Source organism: Haliotis cracherodii, unplaced genomic scaffold (assembly GCF_022045235.1).
Source record: "Haliotis cracherodii isolate W230 unplaced genomic scaffold, xgHalCrac1.p SCAF_5, whole genome shotgun sequence".
In the NCBI taxonomy this organism is placed as follows: Eukaryota; Metazoa; Mollusca; class Gastropoda; order Lepetellida; family Haliotidae; genus Haliotis; species Haliotis cracherodii.
The window spans coordinates 3,002,076-3,025,833 of record NW_027266308.1 but is presented as its reverse complement, the minus strand read 5'-3'; the positions used below and the strand labels follow the sequence as shown (position 1 = coordinate 3,025,833).

The 23,758-nt window shown below is 42.2% G+C and overlaps 1 protein-coding gene across 1 annotated transcript; it reads left to right on the top strand.

The window, feature by feature from the left end:
- The first annotated feature begins 4,114 nt into the window (after positions 1 to 4,114).
- On the top strand, positions 4,115 to 8,280 carry LOC139442223 (NF-kappa-B inhibitor alpha-like). The gene is made up of 5 exons (XM_071223006.1): positions 4,115 to 4,761; positions 5,389 to 5,741; positions 5,905 to 5,993; positions 6,164 to 6,397; positions 6,571 to 8,280. The coding sequence occupies exons 1-5, from the start codon at positions 4,280 to 4,282 to the stop codon at positions 6,613 to 6,615; spliced, it is 1,203 nt and encodes a 400-aa protein (XP_071079107.1). The 5' UTR covers positions 4,115 to 4,279; the 3' UTR covers positions 6,616 to 8,280.
- The last annotated feature ends 15,478 nt before the right edge of the window (positions 8,281 to 23,758 follow it).

Here is a 23,758-nt window from a genome sequence, read left to right as displayed (position 1 = left end):
TCAATGAGTTGTAGGGTTTGTCACTTAAAGGGGTCGGGATAGAATAGGTCTTCAGTAACCCATGCTTGCCGTAAAAGGCGACTATGCTTGTCGTAAGGGCCGACTAACGGAATCAGGCTCGCTGACTTGGTTGATGCATGTCATCGGATTCCAATTGCGTGGATCGATGCTCATGATGTTATTCACTGGATTGTCTGTCCCAGAATCTACCAAATGATGCATTTCTCTACAAAACATTTGACTGCAACATAAGGTAATCTGAAAGTTCGGGGATAAAACCCGAACGTGACCCCTAGCACGAGATATGCCCTCGAGTGTAAACGATCACAAATTTTCCACCTCCGGGGATTCCCGTTGCTAAATATAGAACACGAAAGCCCCAAATATGATTTGGGAAGTAGTATACTTGCTGTCACTACTGCCACAATATTCCCATTAAGTAACGAGTAAACTAGTACGCTGTGGAGTATGAAGGTATACTCATGACGTATGCAAATGTATACCCATGAAGTTAAAATAATTAAAGTATACCCGCAAAGTATTATTATTTACTTTTTGCAGTATAAAAATGTACTCGTGAAGGTTGGAAGTATACTCGTAAAGTATCGAATTATACTCATCAAGCTCCCAAATATCATATATATGAATATATAAAGTATCAACTTATTCTCATGAACTATCAAAATACTCGTAAAGTATCGAAATATACATGTATACTCCTGAAATCAAACCTCTAAACGTTTAAGTTCAAATTTCTTTTTTTGTAAATTCATTCAAAATGTAAGAAAGGCGACAAGGGGCTTATCACAGATTACTGAAGAATAGTGTTATCATTAAAAAAAATTGGAAAATTTAATAATTAAAAAAAGTAAACGATGCAAGGAAGTACAACTCTTAGTGTCTCGTGAGAACAAGTTTCAGCATCATTTCTCTCGTGGGGAAATACAGGGCAAACCTGGGTGATACTTAGACTAACATTTAGTCTCTGAAATCTTATATTACACACTATCCTTCTTGACTTTAAAAAAAAAAAATCCCTAAGTTGGGGAATAAAGCTAGCTTGAACTGGCTAGACTTGCTTTTGTATGCGTTTCTCGATTATTATTTTTTCATAAAATAAATACATTCCACGGTCATGGTGCAGGAGTAGGTGATACTATGTCGTCGAGATTACATTCCGAAGAAGTTCCTTAAGTTCTGACTAACACTTCCGCCATTGTTACTTATATTCCGAAGGTAAGAAATGATCAATTGAATGAACATGAAATCAAGATTGTTATGTAAGACATATTTGCAACATGAACCATAATTAATAATACATATTTTGTGGAGTTAAACGTCATGTTATTCTAATAATGGATCTTAAAGTTGATGAAACAAGAAGGTCGAGGATGACGACGGCAGTGATGATACTGACGACGAGGATGACGCAAGATCGTAGATAATGAAGTAAAGGAAATAATTAGATCGATACCAGCTATAAATGATGATGATGATGATGCTGGTGGTGGTAATCATCACGATGAATCGAGAAGAACGATTGCAGCAATGCTGGTTGGGACAATGATGATGATGATGATGATGAATCGAGAAGGTTATTATTTCAATAATAATGACGATTATGGTCTACGAGCGGGTTTTGGGCCGACAGATAAACGTCATAAGAAGGACGAATCTTGTATTCGCATCCGTGATCAGCGGGTCCTTGAACGGCTCAGGGAAGCAACTCTGCGTGATACATTGTATACCGCTAGTGAGTGAGTGAGTTAGGTTTAACGCCGCTTTTAACAGTATTCCAGTTATATCGCGGCGTGTCAGCTTAATGTGGGAGGAATGCCCGAAGTGATGTCTCAGACGTTAACCACTTCGGTGAAACCCACGAGCACGGGTATGGTGCTGACAAACCTAGAAACATAATTGGGGCGAACCCACAATCATAGGTTTCTGGCGTGCCCAAGGGACGCAACTCTGCACAGCGAATCGCGGCGCCTTAGACGACTGGGCCACCCGTGCCCCCGTATACCGCTAGTGCTACTGTACAATAATAGATGTGATAAGAAAATGGAGCATAGTGATAATGCTAACAGTTTTCAGTGAGACTTTTTACAACATTGATTAATCTATTGGTACGAACTAAAATAGCACGTGCAGGTGTAGCTGTTAATATACAGGAAAACGATATGCCTACAGATTGATCAAAATCATAACGTGTGATGTATTGTTCAAGCTAAGTGTACGACTCATGTTTTCATTCTGAAATTAAGAGGGTGTGCGGTAGCATAATTGTTTGAACGTTGACTAATGGTCCGGGTTCGATTCCCCACAAGTAGTTGGTTTGTTTGTTGTTTTACGCCGCACTCAGCAATATTCCAGCTATATGACGGCGGTCTGTATTTAATCGAGTCTGGACCAGACAATCCAATGAATAACATCATGAGCGTCGATCCACGCAATTTGGATCGATGACATGATTCAACCAAGTCAGCGAGCCTGACCACCCGATCCCGTTAGTCGCCTCTTACGACAAGCATAGTCACCTTCTACGACAAGCATGGGTTGCTGAGGACCTATTCTACCCCGGATCTTCACGGGCCGTAAGTTATGTTCAAGCAGAATGCACGATTCTGTAATTACGAGGGTGTGGGTAGCACGGATGGCCCGTGTTCGATTCCCCACACGTGCTCAGTTGCATGTGAGGTCCATTGGTGGTGACCGGCCCTGGGGTTGATGTGGCCGGAATATAACAGTAAACTGTATTCTCTCAATCACTCTGTCACAGAGAAAGGTGTGGTTCTTTTGCCTATTTATAACGCCATTTTCAGTGAAGGGGTACTCAAATGAAACTTTGAAATTTTGCGTACTTTCACATAAATCTTTGGATGAGACGCCCATAGTATCGGAATACATACAGAAATATTTGTTTTCGTGTGACATATAAAAACGGGTTACCCAAGATATTATAATAAACTATAAAATATGTATCACTGCCGTTTATACACTATATGGACAGAAATACAGAACGGTCACTGTACATAATCCCATAAAAAATTACGTATCGCCCACATCGAGCCAATCCCATATTTAATAATTGTTACACACATATTGACATGATCAAGTAGTCTTACACCGGCTCTGGTTCATTCCCCAGTTCAAATATAACCCGTTGGACAATTCAACATTCCGACCCATTCGGGACCACTCGTGTCATTCCGGGGCTTGTGTAGGTTGTAGACAAATGAGAGTTGTTAAATGATGAATCCGAATGATGAATGAGTCGGTCATGGTCGCCCACGCGGTGACTTGACCGGTCGGCGGTCTAAACTAACCTGAGTTGAAAGTGAGTTGACACATAACCAGTCAAACTCACACAGAGAGGTTGCAATGGGGCTTAATGTTAATAAATTTGCATAACAAAATGTGGATAAAAACGATTAAAATTTAATTGAGAAACATAGAGAAATATAGCCACGCGGATATTCATTTACCATTTCTTCTGCGTTGAAAATCAATACCCCATGCGAAACTTGCCAAGCTGCACCAAATTCCCGGTAAGAAAGAAATGGTTTTGATAAAAATCAAGACATTTTTAACACCCGTTCTATCACAACGCATTGTATAAAACCCACCATGTTGATTAGAAAGTTATATTAGGAAAACGAACATTATTTCAGATTCAGTTGTACTTTTCCAAGAATTTATTTAACGTTGTAGATTTTGTAAAATATTTTTGACTGCAGGGTGTCATATTTACTATCTTAATATCAGATTTATTTCATGTGAATCGCTTCCTTGTGAGACAACATATATATACTATTAACTAATTTAACTAAACAACAAGTGTGTGTCTCAGTTAATTATATTTACTGCTGCGTGAATTTTACCTAGGGCTTTGATATTATTGTCACTTTGACATAAAAGACCATTAATATGAACAGTAGTCAATTTTAGTGCATTCATTCAAGAAGGTCTTACTTAACTGGTATTAGCTACACGCTTGAGTACGCTCAAACGCCCAGCCAATGACTGCACACAACTAAGGGGATTCCCCTTCTTCCTTACAAGGCCCTATATGTCACGTGAATTGCAGCCCGCTCAGTACCTGGGCTAGTGAATATCCTGGTCTCAATTCCGTTTGGTGTTCGGGTTTTACCGACCATATTGTATATAACACCCGTGTACTCAGTCTCAAGGGTACATTTGTGAACAGTGGACTGAAGTTCTATCCGATTTGTTAACTGGAACAGCAACACTTGCTTTACTACAGAACAGACACGTAGTCATGTACCGCACTACCGACTGTGTCAATATGGAGGACAAGGACGATCTTCAAGTTGACTGCGCGATGGTTGAGCCAAATTCACAAGCAAGAATGCGTTGTGGGTTTGAGAATATTCGACAAGAAATCAAGAAGTTAAATAACTCCTCGGCGAAGACGGAGGGACAAAGAGAGGATTCTGGGATATTTTCATTTGAACAGAGCTTGAAGTCGGTGGACGATATTTGTGACAATAAGATGGTGGACGGGTCATTACTTGAGGAAATTAACAAGATGCAGATTTCGGAGCCAGAAATTACGTCTGAATACAACAAGTGCTTGGAAACACACCACGAAGACGATGGATATCACAGTAAATCTATGACAGACATTCACAAAACATGGGGAGATTTGGGTTTGTCAGTTGAAGAAGGAGGTCCTGTCAACATACCCGGGATTTCACAGGAAGCAATAGAAGCATACATGCAAGACGACGATGGCGACACGTAAGTGCAAATGTTTATTCATTGTTCTTAATTTTACTTATTTTAATGCACACGAAAGGGACAAAGGGTTATGCTCTGCTGTAGTTTAATGGAGGCGCAAGTCAGTGCAGCGGGCCGTTGAAGCGAGGTTATATGCGCAGTAAAGTTTTGCGCAGCCATGGAGGTCAAAGTCTCCTTTGTGTGTCGGTTATTACGTGGGTTCGCAAATAGCGCGGTGGAAAGTCCCAAAATGCGATGTAGTGAACCTAGAGATCTATTATCACGGGAAAGTCCAAATGCGTCATAGATAGCCGTTTGTGTCAGGGCGTACATTTAGCGTCCTGGTGACGTGAGCCAAACAATCCCAGCTGAGATCAGTAATAGGGCTTACATTGATGATGGGGAATTTATGCAACTTAAAAAATGGGGGCGTTCCCGGGGTAATTAAGTCCGTATTTATCGATTAAATTTACAATCATATTTTTTTAAGTACGTGTTTTACATTTTATATATTCACGTGGAACAAGGTGACATTATCGTTTATATAATATTACACAGGAAAAGATATTTTTGAAAATGTACATTTGGAAATATTTTTTATTAATTTAACATATGAGCGAGATATTTATTTGATACTTTGATTTACAGACAACTTCACATGGCAATCATTCAACTGGCTGAGTCAATTGCACTGCAGCTGATCAACTTGGCACCAAATCATGAATGGTTAAACTTGGTCAACACTCTTCTTCAAACTCCCCTTCACCTTGCCGTCATCACACGACAGGAGAAGATTGTCAGGAGACTGATGGCTGCTGGTGCTTCTGTTGATGTTCGAGATCTCCATGGCAACACACCCCTTCACATAGCAACCCGCGAAGGTTACCAGGAGATTGTCAACCATTTGTTGAAACCAGTTTGCTATGAAGAAACACTAGAAAACAAATACGAAATCCCTTACCAGAGGGTACCTCAGGACCTCGAAGCCAAAAATTATGAAGGTAAATATATAAAAGTACCATGCATTTCAGTGTAAATCATTATTGAATCTACGAGTTTATTGTGAAATATTGATGTTATAACACCAAATCTGGAATCAAGACAATTAGACATGCGGACTAACAGTTGTATGATGATGCTGATGTTTTGACTTGTTTGTTTTAGGTCACACCTGTCTTCATCTCGCCGCCCTTGGAACACACACAAGGGTCATGGAGTCGCTCATCAAGAAAGCAGCCAAAGTTAACGCCCAGGTAAGCTAATCTCACATCAGAAACAAACAAGTCAACATCATTTTGTCTGTTATACACTGTCTTCTCTCTCTGGTCATTATTTTCCTAAATAGGAGATCTATTTAAGATGTATTGTTCAACCCAACATCTTAGTTTTGAATTAATTTTTATATGTAATTCTGTCTTTGCAGGATGGCAAAAGTGGTCGCACTGTTCTTCATTATGCTGCTGAGACTGGAAACCGAATTCTGCTGGAGTTTCTCCTTGGATGCAAACGCCTTAACCTTGACAGTTGTACATACGGTGGGCTGACCCCCATTGTCCTGGCTGCAGGAAGAAAGTTCGGAGATGTTGTCGGAATTCTCCAATCCCATGGCGCCGATTGTTCCAGCTTGCAGGATGACACAGAGGATGAAGATGAAGATGTACGTTGACAAGAACATACACCAAGTTTAATATGTAAATATTTACCTGTCAATGTGATTTATTCATCTCTTTTTTTTGTCACTGACTAGTTAAAAAACGATCGAATTAAAGGAACTTTGAAAAAAGACCTAAGTGTAATACATATACTTATGTATCTTCCTTATCTTTACAGATGATTGATGATTTCTGCATTGCTGGTGAGCCGTTGTTGCGATAGAGGAAAGCCGACTTTACGACAGAGTTGGTAAATTTCGAGATTCTCATTTTGATGAGGAAAACACCATAACTACCCGTGTGTAGTTGATACAAAGACACTCCAAGGCCAGCCCGAGGGATATTAGAGCTGTGCAGTCTGATCTGAGTGCAAGCCAATCAGAAATGTGGAACCACAACACCAGCCAATGAGAGGCCACCTTCCAGACAGCAAATGAAGCCGTGGTTCTTCTCGGAGTTGAGGTTCCATGAAAACTAATCAAAGGACTCCTATAGACAATTGAGACGATGTGATCAGTTGAAGTTCTAAGACATTCACAAAGCAGTTGATGTCGATAAATATTCGGCATCTTGGTGTTAAGGGTCCAACACCAGGCGTAATTCCGTTCAGCGCCACCTACATTCAGCCATTTCATGTGATGACGTGTCAGTGTTGATCTTGGATCTTTGGTTTATGTTAGCCTTTAAAATATTACTATTTGTTATGAATATTTAAAAAATATCTATTTATAGATAAATCGTGAAGGAAAACGTTTTCTCATGTCCCAGTCCCCAAAGCATCAGCTCTTTTCACTGAGGGTTCAAAGTTGTGCTTTCCCCCATCATAAATATTAATTTAGCTCACTTGGGTTTATGAGCATATGACAAATATTGTCCATCTGTGTATGCTTTAAAATATCTGTTCAACTTGATCAAAATTCAAAGCTTAACTAACTTGAAATTCATTTTACTTGAAATTTCTGAATTATTTATGAATTGCACTAAATAATTAAAAGTCAAAGTTAAGATGGGATGTTTTCAAAACATTGTCACTGGCAGTTAATCGAGGCTGTTGCAGACAATTTTGAGAAAATAGCCCTCATCTTAATGTTAAAAACTTGTTAGCTCATACTTGTTTTCATTTATTGAATGACAGACCAGAGGAGGAAAAAAAGTAGATAAAAATAGTTTAAATATATTTGATATTCCTGACCACTCTAGTTTTGACGAGCAATATGATATGACACGGTTTCTAAAACTCTTAGAAAAAGTATGAATAATCTCTGGTCACTGAATACAGCTAATATTGTCACGGCTCTGTGACAAGAGAACACGTGAATAGTTATACCATGGAAAATGTCCTGCATTTTATACAGATTTTGCTGTAGTGTCTAATCTAAACCAACAGATGCAGAGAACTTGATATGAAAAATAGGATAATTTGTTTGGAAAAAAAGTCTGTTTACAATATAAACAATTTGGCCTTAAGTTTAAAGTTGTTTCTACATAAATAAACTTAATATATTTTAATAAAGTTATTTACCTAATTTTCACAGAAGTAAATTCAAGTTAGATATTGTTTTTCCAATAATCCATCAATACCAAATAATCATGATAATTTTGTTACTTTTAATGAACCTGGCTATTGACCCAGTGACATTCCATAAAGTGATCTTTACGCTAAAGTGGTCGTAACTCCCATGCCTTTTCAGGCTTACCACAGTGCAAAGGTCACTTTGTGGAACCCAGGTTCTCAAAGATCCAAGATATTGATGACAAATTGTGCAATAATTTTGCCAATGAGTTGATGTAGCAAATCTGCTTTTGTAAATAGATTGTTTTTGTTATGTAGGTAGATGAGTTGTGTATATAACTTGAATAATTTATTTTTAATAAAATGTGAAATATATACTCTCTGTGTTAGTTTTGAACTATGCTGCAGCGAAGAGGGTACCGACTTCACCCCTACAGTGCCCCAACCAGGTACCCCAGTTTACCATGGTTACAGGGGCCCAGGGTGCATTTGTTTTCAAATCGATCTTAGCGCTAATGTGATTGTAACTCCCATACCTTATCATAGACTTACGACTGTCTTAGCGCTAAGATTGTTTGAACAACGCCACCCAGGGCCCACTTGCACAAAGTGATCTTAGCGCCAAGACGATCGTAAGCCTATCTTAAAGTATGGGAGTTACGATCATCTTAGCACTAAGATCGCTTTATGCAAGTGGGCCCTGTTGTGATCAGGGATATTATGGAAGCAGGATAGCTATTATTGCTGATATTATACTACCCTAAACAAGTTAAAGAACTCTCAACTCTTCCATTAACTATAGTAATTTGAAAGAGTGGATTGTTCTATAACTTCTTTTGTGTAGTATATTTCGTAGAGTGTTGTGCTTCCTCGTCCAAGTGCATCACAATCTGTGATGAATATGTGCAAAAATTTGTTAGTGAAGTCTTTGTGTTATTCACTTGGGGTTTTCCATCAGGACATACTTTGTGTACAAGACTGTGGCAATACTTACCCTAAGTATTCATATTGTCTTTATGGAAGATGAAATATTTATTAATTTCTTAAAAGTGTATATATATGCCTTCATAGAGAAAGTACTTAGCTTAGGTTGTATTTGTATTCCATCTTTACGAAATAAGAACAATACTTAGACTACATACATATATTTTGTGTATATAATAGATACTGAGACTCTGTACAGCATGTTATGTATGCCATCCTCGACGAGCCAGGGTGTTATATCTCTACTCTGTTATGCTAAATACCCTGGCGCCATTAGCCACCATAGCTTTGTTTCTGAAGCGTGATCGAAACCTCCATTTATTTATCTCTAACTTAGCACAGAATGTTTATTGGTCTTGAGAGTCGTTGGTTTAGGGATATATTTCAGTTTGGTGTCAATATCAGGCTCAAGAATGCTATATTTCAGTTTGGTGTCAATATCAGACTCAAGACTGCTGTATTTCAGTTTGGTGTCAGTATCAGGCTCAAGACTGCTGTATTTCAGTTTGGTGTCAATATCAGACTCAAGACTGCTGTATTTCAGTTTGGTGTCAATATCAGACTCAAGACTGCTATATTTCAGTTTGTTGTCAATATCAGGCTCAAGACTGCTATATTTCAGTTTGGTGTCAATATCAGACTCAAGACTGCTGTATTTCAGTTTGGTGTCAATATCAGACTCAAGACTGCTATATTTCAGTTTGGTGTCAATATCAGACTCAAGACTGCTGTATTTCAGTTTGGTGTCAATATCAGACTCAAGACTGCTATATTTCAGTTTGGTGTCAATATCAGACTCAAGACTGCTATATTTCAGTTTGGTGTCAATATCAGACTCAAGACTGCTATATTTCAGTTTGGTGTCAATATCAGACTCAAGACTGCTATATTTCAGTTTGGTGTCAATATCAGACTCAAGACTGCTGTATTTCAGTTTGGTGTCAATATCAGACTCAAGACTGCTGTATTTCAGTTTGGTGTCAATATCATCTGAATATCAATTTTCACTGGTGCTCCTTATCAGTTTAAATCGGGTTGTGTATTTCATCCAAACGTATATGTTTTCAGAGACGAAGCGTTAGTCTAGGTGTTTTCTCATGGGCTTTGTTCTGTTTTAATAATTCATTTATGACTGGGCATTATTGAGGCGGACGTGTACTTTATGACTATCATTACTTGAGAACGGATCTTGGGGAATCGACATCGAAGTTTGCGAAAGTGATAAGTCCCATCGTTTTACGACGTTGATTAATTATTCAGTCTGTGATAGGAACAGGATTCGGGGAAGAACTGCGAGGTTTTCCCAGAAACGGGCCATTGAATTGCGAATCTACTTCCTGTTTCTCTCACTATCGGTGTTTACAATTGCTAGTTCGGGAAAATGAATAGCTGTGATCTATTTTTTAGTAATTGTGTCCAATGTCAACTCCCATCCTCTTATATCGTGGAACTTTAGAAGTTACTCAAAGCGTGTGGATATTTATGACATGTATATATAAATATGTATGTATTGTGGTCTATCCTGTTTGGCCAGGGGGTAGTGCATATAATATCCCCTGGTTTTAATTTAATGGTACGTGGTTAAAATCATAACGATGCTTATATCTGTTTTGATTGTTGTTTACGCTACACCCAGCAATATTCCAGCATTTATTAATACCGGAAATGTACCGGTATTGTCTTTGCACAGAAGACTTGCTAGAAATGTACGATTGTAGACATGAAGACGCCCTGTCTCCCCATCTTCCCAAGGCAAGGGAGTTAACTGACTTTAAAGTTCAGTTTATCACCCTTGCCGAAATAGGTTAGAATTAAGGAGTTATATTTTGGCTGGACAAACGAGTCTATACAGAGTCCAATCAAAATTCCGTACCGATATCGACATCCTGTTCAGAAACAACATGGGAGTGCCGAATTCGTTCGATTGCAGGATTTGCAGAGCATGTGTACTGTTAACTGCGCGTCGACAGATATTTTTTTCAAGTCTTGTCATTTTTTTAATCAAGGTGCTCAAGTGATATGATGCACTTTGCGAGGTAAGGCCCGTCGACCTGACGCCGCCATTTTGTTTGAAGCAAGTGCAAATGATATAAGATGTGGAATCTGATTGGTCAGTAGGGGGACCATAGAAAAGACATAACCCGTAATTGCCACTGGTGGCGCTACGACCGAGCCCAGAAATTCCTGCCTTGTTCGGCAAGGGTGGAAACTTGACTTTTAAAGTCAGTTAATTCCCTTGTCTCGGGAAGATGCGTCTCCCCATCCAATAGCCCAGTTACCTGAGCCTCGTGTGATGCCTGTGGCCTCTCTGCACTGGCTTCTTACTCTTGTCTGACAGACAGACACTCTTAGTTTATAAGCTGCCTAATTTCAGAAACCGAATTTCAAGATTGCGGACTGGAGACGATTTGTAACAATATGGCCTGTTTGTCTCGAACTGGGGACAACGTGATGTCGCAGTGACTTGATTGCACGGGCTTTCGCTGTCTTTAAGTCCCGTTTCATTTGTTAGTAAATAAAACTCGCATTGAAGTTGTTTTCGCAAATGTTCTTGACATTTCCTACGCAAAGGACCTATGCTCGTTTATTTTTGTCTCTAAATGATCCCTACTTAATATACTCTTAATCTTGACTCTTACACTTACAGGGGGAACTTGCTGGCTCCAACTGAAATATAAATACCAGTGTTTGCTAACCGGGCGAGGATTTGCGCCAAAACGTTGCAACACATGCGCTTCGCAACCGTCTCTACTTGAGAAGTGGATTTGTGTGCCGGTGCTTAGCAAGCGTGTCCATGGTTTTACAGGCGAAGGGAATTCGAGGAGATTCGTGTGCAGGTGCTCAGAAACTGTTTCCATGGTTTTTCCGGAGAAGGGGATTCTTGTGCCAGTGCTTAGCAACCGTTTCCTTGGCTCTACCGGTATGAGTGATTTGTGTATCAGTGCTTAGCAACGCTTTCCTTAGCTTTACCAGATAAGAAGATTCGTGTGCCGGCGTTTAGCAACCGTTTCCATGGCTCTATCGGAGAAGGGGATTCGTGTGTCAGTGCTTAGCAACCATTTCCATAACTCTACCTGAGAAGGGGATTTGTGTATCAATGCTTACAGCAACCAGTTTCATGGCTCGAACGGAGTAAGTGATTCATGTGCCATTGCTTAGCAACCGTTTCATTGGATCTACCGACGTGATTCTTGTATTAGTGCTTACCAATTGTTTCCATGGCTCTAAGGGAGTGAGTGATTCGTGTGCCATTGCTTAGCAACCGTTTCCTTTGATCTACCGACGTGATTCATGTATTAGTGCTTACCAATTGTTTCCATGGCTCTAAGGGAGTGAGTGATTCGTGTGGCATTGCTTAGCAACCGTTTCCTTTGATCTACCGACGTGATTCATGTCTTAGTGCTTACCAATTGTTTCCATGGCTCTAACGGGGAGAGTGATTCGTATGCCACTGCTTAGCAACCGTTTCTTTGGCTCAACCGGCATGAGTGATTCGTGTATCAGTGCTAGGCAACCGTTTCCTTGGCTCTACCGGCGTGGATGATTCGTACCTTTCTGGAAATTCGTTTTCGACACTCAAAACAAAATGCGTTACACTGTGAAATCTAACCTTACAACTGTAACAAGCCGCCATATCAGTATTAGTCACGAAATATAGACATTGTTTTGTATAGGTTGACCGATGAGTAGACAAGGTATCTCGTGTATGACGTGACGATTTATCTCGTGGATATCGACACATGCCACGGATGGGTATCACTTGTGATAACTGATCATTGTGAGTGAGTGATTTTAGCAATATTCCAGCGATATCACGGCGGATCTATAAAGGCGGATAAACCAATTTGAAATATATTGTAAATATCGATACCTTAAATGGGTTTCACACATTGTACCCATGTCGGGAATCGAACCCGGGTCTTCAGCGTGACGAGCGAACGCTTTAACCACTAGGCTACCTCCCGTAACTGATCATAAATAAACTGCATGGTTTTATGGGTTTGGGGATTTGTGACTCGACTGAATTACAAGTTGAGAAAGAACACGCCGAATGAGATAGTTACTCGTAAGATCGCGGTGGTTTGGGGTTATAAACCAGGAATGAACTCTGGGAATATTTGATCTTATGGATAATGTAGAAGACATCGGGATGGGGTGTCAAAGTGCAATGTTTATGTCGAACAATACCACATATAATGCACCTTTCTAGTGGTAGAGCGTCCGCCCGGAGAGCGGAAGGTCCGGGGTTCGATCCCCGACCGCGTCATACCAAAAGACGTAAAAAGATGGTACTTTTTGTTACCCTGTCTGGCGCTTGGCATTAAGGGGCTAAAACAAGGACTGGTCGGCTCGGAGTCAGTGTACTGTGTCTGAGTGGGGTATTCATGTTCAACTGCGGCATGGTATCTCAGTGAGCTAGCACTATAAATCGGCATCAGTCCGGACTAGTACAAGCAGCTACACAAACACACACACGTGCATGCACGTCACTATATAAGTGCAATAATCTTGGACGCGACGTTAAACCCCATTTCACCTCACCACCTTGTTTGTTGTTTAATGCCGCACTCAGCAATATTCCGGGATCGGGTGGTCAGGGTCGCTGATTTGGTTGATGCATGTCATCGATCCCAATTGCGTGGATCGATGCTCATGATATCAATCACTGGATTGTCTGGTCCAGACTCGATTTTTTACATATAGCTGGAATACTGTGTGCGGTGTTAAACAACAAACAAAACATGCCACCGTTACGTGACGGGGTAACCTCAAGACGATGTCAGACAACAAACACATTTTTGTGTGTATATTGTGTGGTGGGCAAATGCCTCCGGTAGGGGAGGACAAGCTTACCCTTTAAACACCTGGTTTGATCACTGATTTTCGGTCATCCATTCATAATATTTTGCCATATACGCCAAATGGAATGTTATCTTCGGATAATCGAGACTGGTTATTTTCTGTCTTTGACGTTTTATATATTTTTGACAGCGGACATTTGGCACTGCGATGTATTCTTGAAGGGTCTTTGATAAGAGGAAAATAGTTTTGGGTTTGATAAAGACTATTTTTGGTATATTTGTAAGAAATCCAGTCACGATTATATTTATGACCTCCATGTCCTTATAAACAACTTTGGGGATAAGGAGGTCATCTATATAGGTCTCCGCAATAGCAATGTAAAACTAGGCAGGTGGAAATTCCGGGGCAATAGATAAATCCACTTCAATGCATACGCAATGTACTTAACCTGATAACCTGATAGCGTAGCAGGCATCTGACAGCGATCCGCACCTGGTTGAGGACCAGTCCTTGATTGCGAAATGTTACAGAGTTAATTAAAGTTCGAAACTTGCATTTTGACAGGGACGAAGTATGAACACAAAATGCCATTCACAAAGCGGTTTGTTTGTTTGTTTGTTTGTTGTTTAACGCCGCACTCAGCAATATTCCAGCTATATGCCGGCGGTCTATAAATAATCGAGTCTGGACCAGACAATCCAGTGATTAACATCATGAGTATCGATCCACGCAATTGGGATCGATGACATGCATCAACAAAGTCAGCGAGACTGACAACCCGATCCCGTTAGTCGTCTTTTACGACAAGCATAGTCGCCTTTTTACGGCAGGCATGGGTTCGACGCAAAGTGCTCAGTCTAGATCACGTACTTTGTGTACCCCTCTGACAAAAAAAATCCCATCGCGGAAAGCTACGAACACGAATTGCCATTGAGAAAGTTGTCAAATGGAACAATGTAACCCAGAGAATGATAAGTATTCTGCTGACATTTAGGCTTGGTGTATTTAGGTTTCCCAATTTACGCATATACACTAGCCGACATATGGAACTCGGAATAGAAATTGTCAATAAATCCCTCCACGAGTTCCGCTTCATTCTGTTATGTTCTAAATAGATTTATACGGGTCGTCGGCTTGGCATTTCTAAAGCAAACAGAAATATATTTTATTATACAACTTTTTTAACTTTTATGAACTTGCTCAATCCTTAAAGGTGAGGTGAAATGGGGTTTAACGTCGCGTTCAAGGCGTTTCATGCATGCTCATCTAGCACTTGTAACGTCTTTTGGTATGACGCGGCCGGGACTCCCCTCTCCGGGCAGACGCTCTATCCACTACACCACGTAGGAAGTTCCTCAATCCTGATAACCTGTACTATGATTTGCCACATTCGCGCATTACTTACTTCTATATTTATTAGTACGATAAGTAACTGCTATTCTCGTTGCGACAGTCAGCTGTCAATACAAGCGCTATGCTCCATGAAAGGACACAAGCACCAGGTTGGCATTGCGCCATGTTGTACCAAGCCGTCAACAGCGTGTTTACCTTAGTCACGGGAGGGGAATCCCCCCCGCCATTGACGCAAACACGCATCGATCACGGGTCCTTTGATCGTTTCTCACACACGGGTTCACCTGTATGTATAGGAATAAATAAATAAGTTTGCTTTTTTTAGTCATTGTGTTGACGCCGCTCTTTGTCAGAGCACTAAGTGACTGGGTAGTAATTTATGTTGACCGTTTGTATGAAGTCATATGCTATATTAACGGGGAGATAAAGTATTTCGTGTGATGATGGTAATGTGGTCGTGTCTGACGGTTGCAGTTTATAGGGTTATTACAAAACAATCCCAAATAGGTTCCCGTAACTTTAGGATAAACCACATGGTCCCGTTTAGTCATAAATGGTTTTATTGCGATCTAACTATCTATTTTAACTTGTGTCTACATATTGTGGTCTGTGCCCAGGGTTAATTATTATCCACCTGCTGATGTTACCTTTCAAAGTATACGCACCTACAGACACCCAGTTACACCACACTGCTTGACGCAATGTGGGCAAAACGTGAAGTGTGACAACCCCAGGCTGATACACCCAAGTACTGCCATCTCTCGCCTGATACACTCGAGTACTGCCATCTCTCGCCTGATACACCCAAGTACTGCCAACTCTCGCCTGATACACCCAAGTACTGCCAACTCTCGCCTGATAAACACAAGTACCGCTAACTCTAGCCTGATACACTCGAGTACTGCCATCTCTCGCCTGATACACCCAAGTACTGCCAACTCTAGCCTGATAAACACAAGTACTGCCAACTCTCGCCTGATACACCCAAGTACTGCCAACTCTACCCTGATAAACACATGTACTGCCAACTCTCTCCTAATAAACACATGTACTGCCAACTCTCTCCTGATAAACACAAGTACTGCCAACTCTACCCTGATAAACATATGTACTGCCAACTCTACCCCGATAAACACAGATGCTGCCAAGTCTACACTGATAAACACATGTACTGCCAACTCTACCCTGATAAACACATGTACTGCCAACTCTCTCCTAATAAACACATGTACTGCCAACTCTCTCTTGATAAACACAAGTACTGCCAACTCTACCCTGATAAACATATGTACTGCCAACTCTACCCCGATAAACACAGATGCTGCCAAGTCTACACTGATAAACACATGTACTGCCAACTCTACCCTGATAAACACATGTACTGCCAACTCTACCCTTATACACCCAAGTACTGCCAACTCTACCCTGATAAACATATGTACTGCCAACTCTACCCTGATAAACACATGCACTGCCAACTCTACCCTGATAAACACATGCACTGCCAACTCTACCCCGATAAACACATGCACTGCCAACTCTACCCTGATAAACACATGCACTGCCAACTCTACCCTGATAAACACATGTACTGCCAACTCTACCCTGATAAACACATGCACTGCCAACTCTACCCTGATAAACACATGCACTGCCAACTCTACCCTGATAAACACATGTACTGCCAACTCTACCCTGATACACCCAAGTCACCAGTGGGGAGTGAGTGCATGTTGTTACCAGTCCGAACTAGTACATGCAGGCACACGCACGTGCATGCACGTCGCTACATAAGTGCAATAATCTTGGACGCGACGTTAAACCCAATTTCACCACACCTCACCTTACCTCACCTCACCTCACCTTACACAACGTGTCGAGGCGACTCTTTAATTGTCAGCTGTTTGAGGGGAGTCACGTGGCATTGTCCCGTCTGTACCCTGACCCTTGCTTAAGAAGCAAAAACAGGCGTCGAAAGGTTGTGCACAGAAAATGTTGTGTTATATACTTCTTGTGTCTTAACATAGTGTCCATTTACTCAAGGTTGATTCATCCATAGTCGGGGCAGTTAGTTAAATAGACACAGCCCTAAGTCGGCATGTTCATACACACGTTATACCGGAGTAAAGAATGCTACAGAGCAATATACATATAGGCCTGGTACAACCGCACCAAAGAGAATTTGATCTACGTTGTGATTGTCAATACGAGGCGTCGCTTGGTAATGATCTAGTAAACAGCTGGCTTGTTGCCGATATTGATTTTGTGTATAAGCATTTCAAATATTTGGCCATAACTATGGTAAACAGCTGTTGTGTGGGGAAATCCCCCAAGCCACGCGCTGCCGCGTGGCGTTTCAGCATTGTTATTGCTAACTCGTGCTATTCCGTCTATCCTCGGATTGATGAAGTTCAATTATAGCATGGAAGATGCTCTACTCGTATGAAACATAGCGCCCGTGTGAAAGTGACAGTTGCATTATCTTAATATATGATATAAACCCCCTCCCCCCATCCCCGTTAATCCAGACACACCCCCACCCCACCCCCCACCCCACCCCCACCCCCCCACCCCCCCCCCCTCCACCCCCCACCCCCCTTCAGCTAATTTTTGTTGGAGATAATCACTGCTTACATAAGAAATTACGTACCTTTGATTCGTTAATTCGGGCTGTTTCATTGTGCTGTTACCCCCTTCCCATACATGGTATTGATTTTCAGGCACCCAATTCCATGTGAGACAATCAGACACCCAATTCCATGTGAGACAATCAGACACCCGATTCCATGTGAGACAATCTGACACCCGATTCCACGTGAGACAATCTGACACCCCATTCCATGTGAGACAATGAGACGCCCGGTTCCATGTGAGACAATCTGACACCCGATTCCATGTGAGACAATCAGACACCCGATTCCATGTGAGACAAACAGACACCCGATTCCACGTGAGACAATCTGACACCCGATTCCATGTGGGACAATCTGACACCCAATTCCACGTGAGACAATCTGACACCCCATTCTATGTGAGACAATCGGACAGTACAGTGGTTTCCTGACCAGCACTCGTGAAAATTGATATGCGTCAGTGTGTGTGTGTGTGTGTGTGTGTGTGAGCGTGCGAGCGTGCGTGCGTGCGTGCGTGCGCGCGCGCGTGTGTGCGTGTGACCCAGGTTAGCTTGGCCTACTTTATCGATAACACTTCTGTTTAATGGGTCAGTGTGACCTACTATATTGACGGCCATACTCTATATGTACAGCGTGACCTACTTACTGACTTCTACTCGGGTAATCTTGACCTACGTTATTGGCAGCCCATCTTGATATAGGTCAGTTTGACGTTTTTCAACTTTATTACAATATAGCACACGTTCCCCGATTTCTGTGATGTCACACGAAAGCACACGTTGTTGTAATATACACAATAGGTACATGGGTGTGGCACCTGGTGCAATAATGTTTGAACATGGCTTGACGCCATGGGCACCGGACAAGACTAGATCGTCTGAAGCATGAAGCTGTTTCAGCTGATGAAGTTATGCCGCTTTTATACGGGGTCTCCCCCACGAGTCGCCGGTTCAGCCTTTGTAACAGAGTGGGCGTCATTAACATGGAACATCCCTGTGAAGGTTCGTCTTCAGCAACCCATAACTGTCGTCAGAGGCAACCATTTGGATCGGGTGGTCAGATTCGCTTACTTGGTTGATCCCATTTGGGTATTTCGATGCTTATGATGTCTATCACTGGATTGTCTGGTTCAGACTCGATATTTACAGACCGCCGTCATATAGCTGGAATATTGCTGAGTGCTCATGATGTCTATCACTTGATTGTCTGGTCCATACTAAATTATTTACTGACCGCCAGACGTAGCATGGACGTCTCTAGACGTTCTTTAGCCTCGACACATTTTCTAATATGATGACAACAGTACAGCGACTACAGCGACTACAGCGACATCTACATAGAATGTTTCAATCTTTGAGTGAGTGAGCTTGGTTTTAAGCCGCTTTTAGCAATATTCCAGCGATATCACGGAGGGGGACACCAGAAATAGGCTTCACACATTGTACCCATGTCGGGAATCAAACCCGGGTCTTCGGCGTGACGAGCGAATGCTTTAACCACTAGGCTACCCGACCGCCCCGTCATTCTTTGAGATGAACCTTTTCATCATCCCCTAAACGATTCGCGTCCCGTTATTAATTCGGGTTTGAATAAGTCTTCAGCCACCTATGCTTGTCGTAAGAGGCGACAAACGGGATCTGGTGGTCAGACTCGCTGACTTGGTTGATACATGTCATCGTATCTCAATTGCGTGGATCAATGCTCATGATGTCAATCACTGGATTGTCATGTCCAGATTAGATTTTTTACAGACCGCCGTCATATAGCTGGAATATTGGTGAGTGCGGCGTTAAACAACAAACAAACAAATCAACTAGTCGCACTTGCAATTGGTTGGCTGTTTATACAATCTACCATTTGGGGCGGTCGGGTAGCCTAGTGGTTAAAGCGTTCGCTCGTCACGCCGAAGACCCAGGTTCGATTCCCGACATGGGTACAATGTGTGAAGCCCATTTCTGGTGTCCCCCGCCGTGATATTGATGGAATATTGCTAAAAAGCGGCGTAAAACCATACTCACTCACTCAATCGAACATACTAGTATTTATTTCTCGAAACCGAAACTATACTCGAGGAATGACAGAGAAACTCCTGTCCTGAGAAGCCTTCGTTTCGATTCACGCTACATACATGTAGGTCGATAGTTTGATCGATAGTTTGTGGCATTCGTATTGATGTCTGTTTCACAAACAAGTTTATGCACTGAAAATTGATCGGTGAAACAGCAACCGCAGATCTTCGGACAACTGGGAACTACAGCAGTTGTAAACAACGTTATTTGAGGGAACAACAGTCTTGTTTGTTTGTTGTTTAATGCCGCACCCAGCTGTATTCCAGCTATATGACGGCGGACTGTAAATAATCCTTTTATATAGTACTGACACTAGGTGTCAAATTACATTCCAAGAAACGAAACTACATATTATAGACATCTCATCGTGTTTCTAAGAGAAAATGTTCATAAAACTATCCACAAATATCAGAAATTACATTGTACACATTCCGTGCAAATATCGCACTTGACAGATCATGGACTATTTTCACAAACAAAATATAAATTTAATTGATGATTTTTGTCTAAGTGAAACTTTGTTCGTCTACATGTTGTTTGTTTGTTCGTTTGGTACTTAACGCCGCACTCAGCAATATTCCAGGTATATGACGGTGGTCTTTAAATAATCAAGTCTGGACCAGACAATCCAGTGATTAATATCAAGAGCATCGATCCGTGCGATTGGGATCGATGACATGCATCAACAAAGTCAGCGAGACTGACAACCCGATCCCGTTAGTCGTCTTTTACGACAAGCATAGTCGCCTTTTTACGGCAGGCATGGGTTGCTGAAGACATATTCTACCCCGGAATCTTCACGGGTCCCACGCAATTGGGATCGACGCAAAGTGCTCAGTCTAGATCACGTACTTTGTGTACCCCTCTGACAAAAACAATCCCATCGCGGAAAGCTACGAACACGCACTGCTATTGAGAAAGTTGTCAAATGGAACAATGGAACCCAGAGAATGATAAGTATTCTGCTGACATTTAGGCTTGGTGTATTTAGGTTTCCCAATTTACGCATATACACTAGCCGACATATGGAACTCGGAATAGAAATTGTCAATAAATCCCTCCACGAGTTCCGCTTCATTCTGTAATGTTGACGTGTATCAACCAAGTCAGCGAGCCTGACCATCCGATCCCGTTCGTCGCCTTTTACGACAAGCAAGGATTGCTGAAGACCTATTCTACCGAAGATCTTCACAGGTCCGTCTATATGTAGACTTTGACCTTTGTCAGTACATATTACTGGTATGTATTTCGAACAACTAAAAAAGGGCATCACGTGATCAATGAAATATAAACTCATGACACACGGTCATACTGTTTTACGCTTGAATCACCATTTTTGATATTATTAGAAATAACTGTGATACTTTAGGGAAATAGTCTCATGAGCACACGCACGCCATTGTAAAACGCAACAACCAGCTTGGGAAATGCCACCATCATGATATTTCATACACGACACAGGTTTTTCCCCGCTCCATACAGCGTTGTGTCACTGCGTGCTAGTCATACATAAGTCTGTATACGTGTAGCTGCATGCAGCGCGAAAACGGGTCACGCCCTGTAGAGAGCTATTGTCAAAGCCTGTCTGTATCTCGAGTCCTAGATCAAGCACAGGTCTCCGGGGCTCAGCTTTCATTGTCAACAACGGGAAGGCCCAATTTGCGTTTTTCCAATTTTCGATTTGAAATATGAAAGTCATGAAGCGTATTTGTGTTTTGTTTGTTTTATTTGCAGGTGTTTTAATTCAGTGTAAACGTATTGTTCATTTTTCTGTAATAAATGATGCATATGTAGATATATTGTCTTGTTTGCGTGCATGCTCCCTTTGCACTTATGTAGTGACGTGCATGCACGTGTATGTGTGTGTGTGGCTGCTTGTACTAGTCCGGACTAGTGCTAGCTCACTAAGATACCATGCCGCAGTTTAACATGAATATCCCACTCAGACACAGTATACTGACTCCGAGCCGACGAGTCCTTGTTTTAGCGCCTTTATGCCGAGCGCCTGACAGGGTAACAACAAGTACCATCTTTTAACGTCTGACGCGGCTGGGGATCGAACCCCGGACCTTCCGCTCTCCGGGCGGACGCTCTACCATTAGACCACGGAGGCGGTCTCAAGTGATAAAAGTCTACTAGGGATGATGGCTGTCTGTACTCCACAAACTAGCACGTGCAAATGTACACACATTTAACCATCGCGTACCTCAATCAGACCCAGTGCTGTCCACACGTGTGACGTCATGTCCGGTCAGTGTGGGGAGCGGATGGCCATGCACATGGACTGTGAGTGACAGACTAAAGTCGGGGTTCTCAGTGGTTGGAGATAGTGGGAGTGAGGTGGGGGTGCGGTGTGGTGAGGTGGTGGTGCGATGGTCGTTTGAGGGGGTGAGGTGGGGTGAGGTTGTTTAGAAATGCGGTATGTTTGGGATAGATTGAGAGAAGGGGATAGAAAACTGGAGATAGAAAGAAGTGGCTAGAGAACTGAAGATTGAAAGAAGGGTCTCGAGAACTGGAGATTGAGAGAAGGGGATAGACCTGGAGATTGAGAGAAGGGGATAGAGACCTGCAGATTGCGAGAAGGGGATAGAGACCTGGAGATTGAAAGAAGGGGGTAGAGACCTGGAGATTGAAAGAAGGGGGTAGAGACCTGGAGATTGAAAGAAGGGGGTAGAGACCTGGAGATTGAGAGAAGGGGATAGAGACCTGCAGATTGCGAGAAGGGGATAGAGACCTGGAGATTGAGAGAAGGGGGTAGAGACCTGGAGATATAAAGAAGGGGGTAGAGACCTGGAGATTAAAAGAAGGGGTAGAGACCTGGAGATTGAGAGAAGGGGATAGAGACCTGGAGTTTGAAAGAAGGGTATAGAGACCTGGAGATTGAGAGAAGGGGATAGAGACCTGCAGATTGAGAGAAGGGGGTAGACCTGGAGATTGAGAGAAGGGAATAGAGACCTGGAGATTGAGAGAAGGGAGTAGAGACCTGCAGATTGCGAGAAGGGGGTAGACCTGGAGATTGAGAGAAGGGAATAGAGACCTGCAGATTGAGAGAAGGGGGTAGAGACCTGCAGATTGCGAGAAGGGGATATATATCAGGAGAGGAGACATCTTCCTTGATTTTCCTCCCAACAAAAACTGACAGATATAAATAAAGTCTTCCTTCAACAACATACACTTCTTCAAACAATTTGAACTTTCCATTGCCGTATACCTATTTTCGTCCTACCCGACTTTAAGAACTGTGTGAATTTTAAAACTGACCTACTACATTTCCTGGTGATATTTATAATGATCAGAAGACAACACATTGTAGTTCAGATAACAAATCACTGGGATATTAGCTTGTTTCCTCGAGAAGAGTGACGGGGAATACCCCCACTGTTACAGTCAACAGTACAAGGAAGTTTCAGTCCAGCGCACTGCGTTGATCCTCTATGGTTTCTCTTACAGTCCAGCATACTGTGTAAATGCCCTCTGTTGTCCCCTACAGTCCAGCATACTGTGTAACTGCTCTCTGTTGTCCCTTACGGTCCAGCATACTGTGTAAATGCCCTCTGTTGTCCCCTACAGTCCAGCATACTGTGTAACTGCCCTCTGTTGTCCCTTACAGTCCAGCATACTGTGTAACTGCCCTCTGGTGTCCCTTACAGTCCAGCATACTGTGTAAATGCCCTCTGTTGTCCCTGACACTCCAGATAGTGTGTAACTGCCCTCTGCTCTCCCCTACAGTCCAGCATACTGCGTCACTACTGTGTCTTTCAAGACGACAACGATCGTGCCCACATTGCAGGTATGGTAACCGACTACATCCAGCCGCAAAATATTACAAGAATGCAATGGCCACCATGAGCCTTGACCTTTCCCCCACAGAGCACAATGGCCACCATGAGCCTTGACCTTTCCCCCACAGGTCACAATGGCCACCATGAGCCCTGACCTTTCCCCCACAGAGCACAATGGCAACCATGAGTCTTAACCTTTCCCCCACAGAGCACAATGGCAACCATGAGT

Coding starts and splice junctions, on each gene's coding strand:
- LOC139442223 (XM_071223006.1), top strand. CDS start 4,280: ATGTACCGCACTACCGACTGTGTCAATATGGAGGACAAGGACGATCTT. Junction 5,742..5,904: donor CGAAGCCAAAAATTATGAAG/GTAAATATATAA, acceptor TGTTTGTTTTAG/GTCACACCTGTCTTCATCTC. Junction 6,398..6,570: donor CAGAGGATGAAGATGAAGAT/GTACGTTGACAA, acceptor TTATCTTTACAG/ATGATTGATGATTTCTGCAT.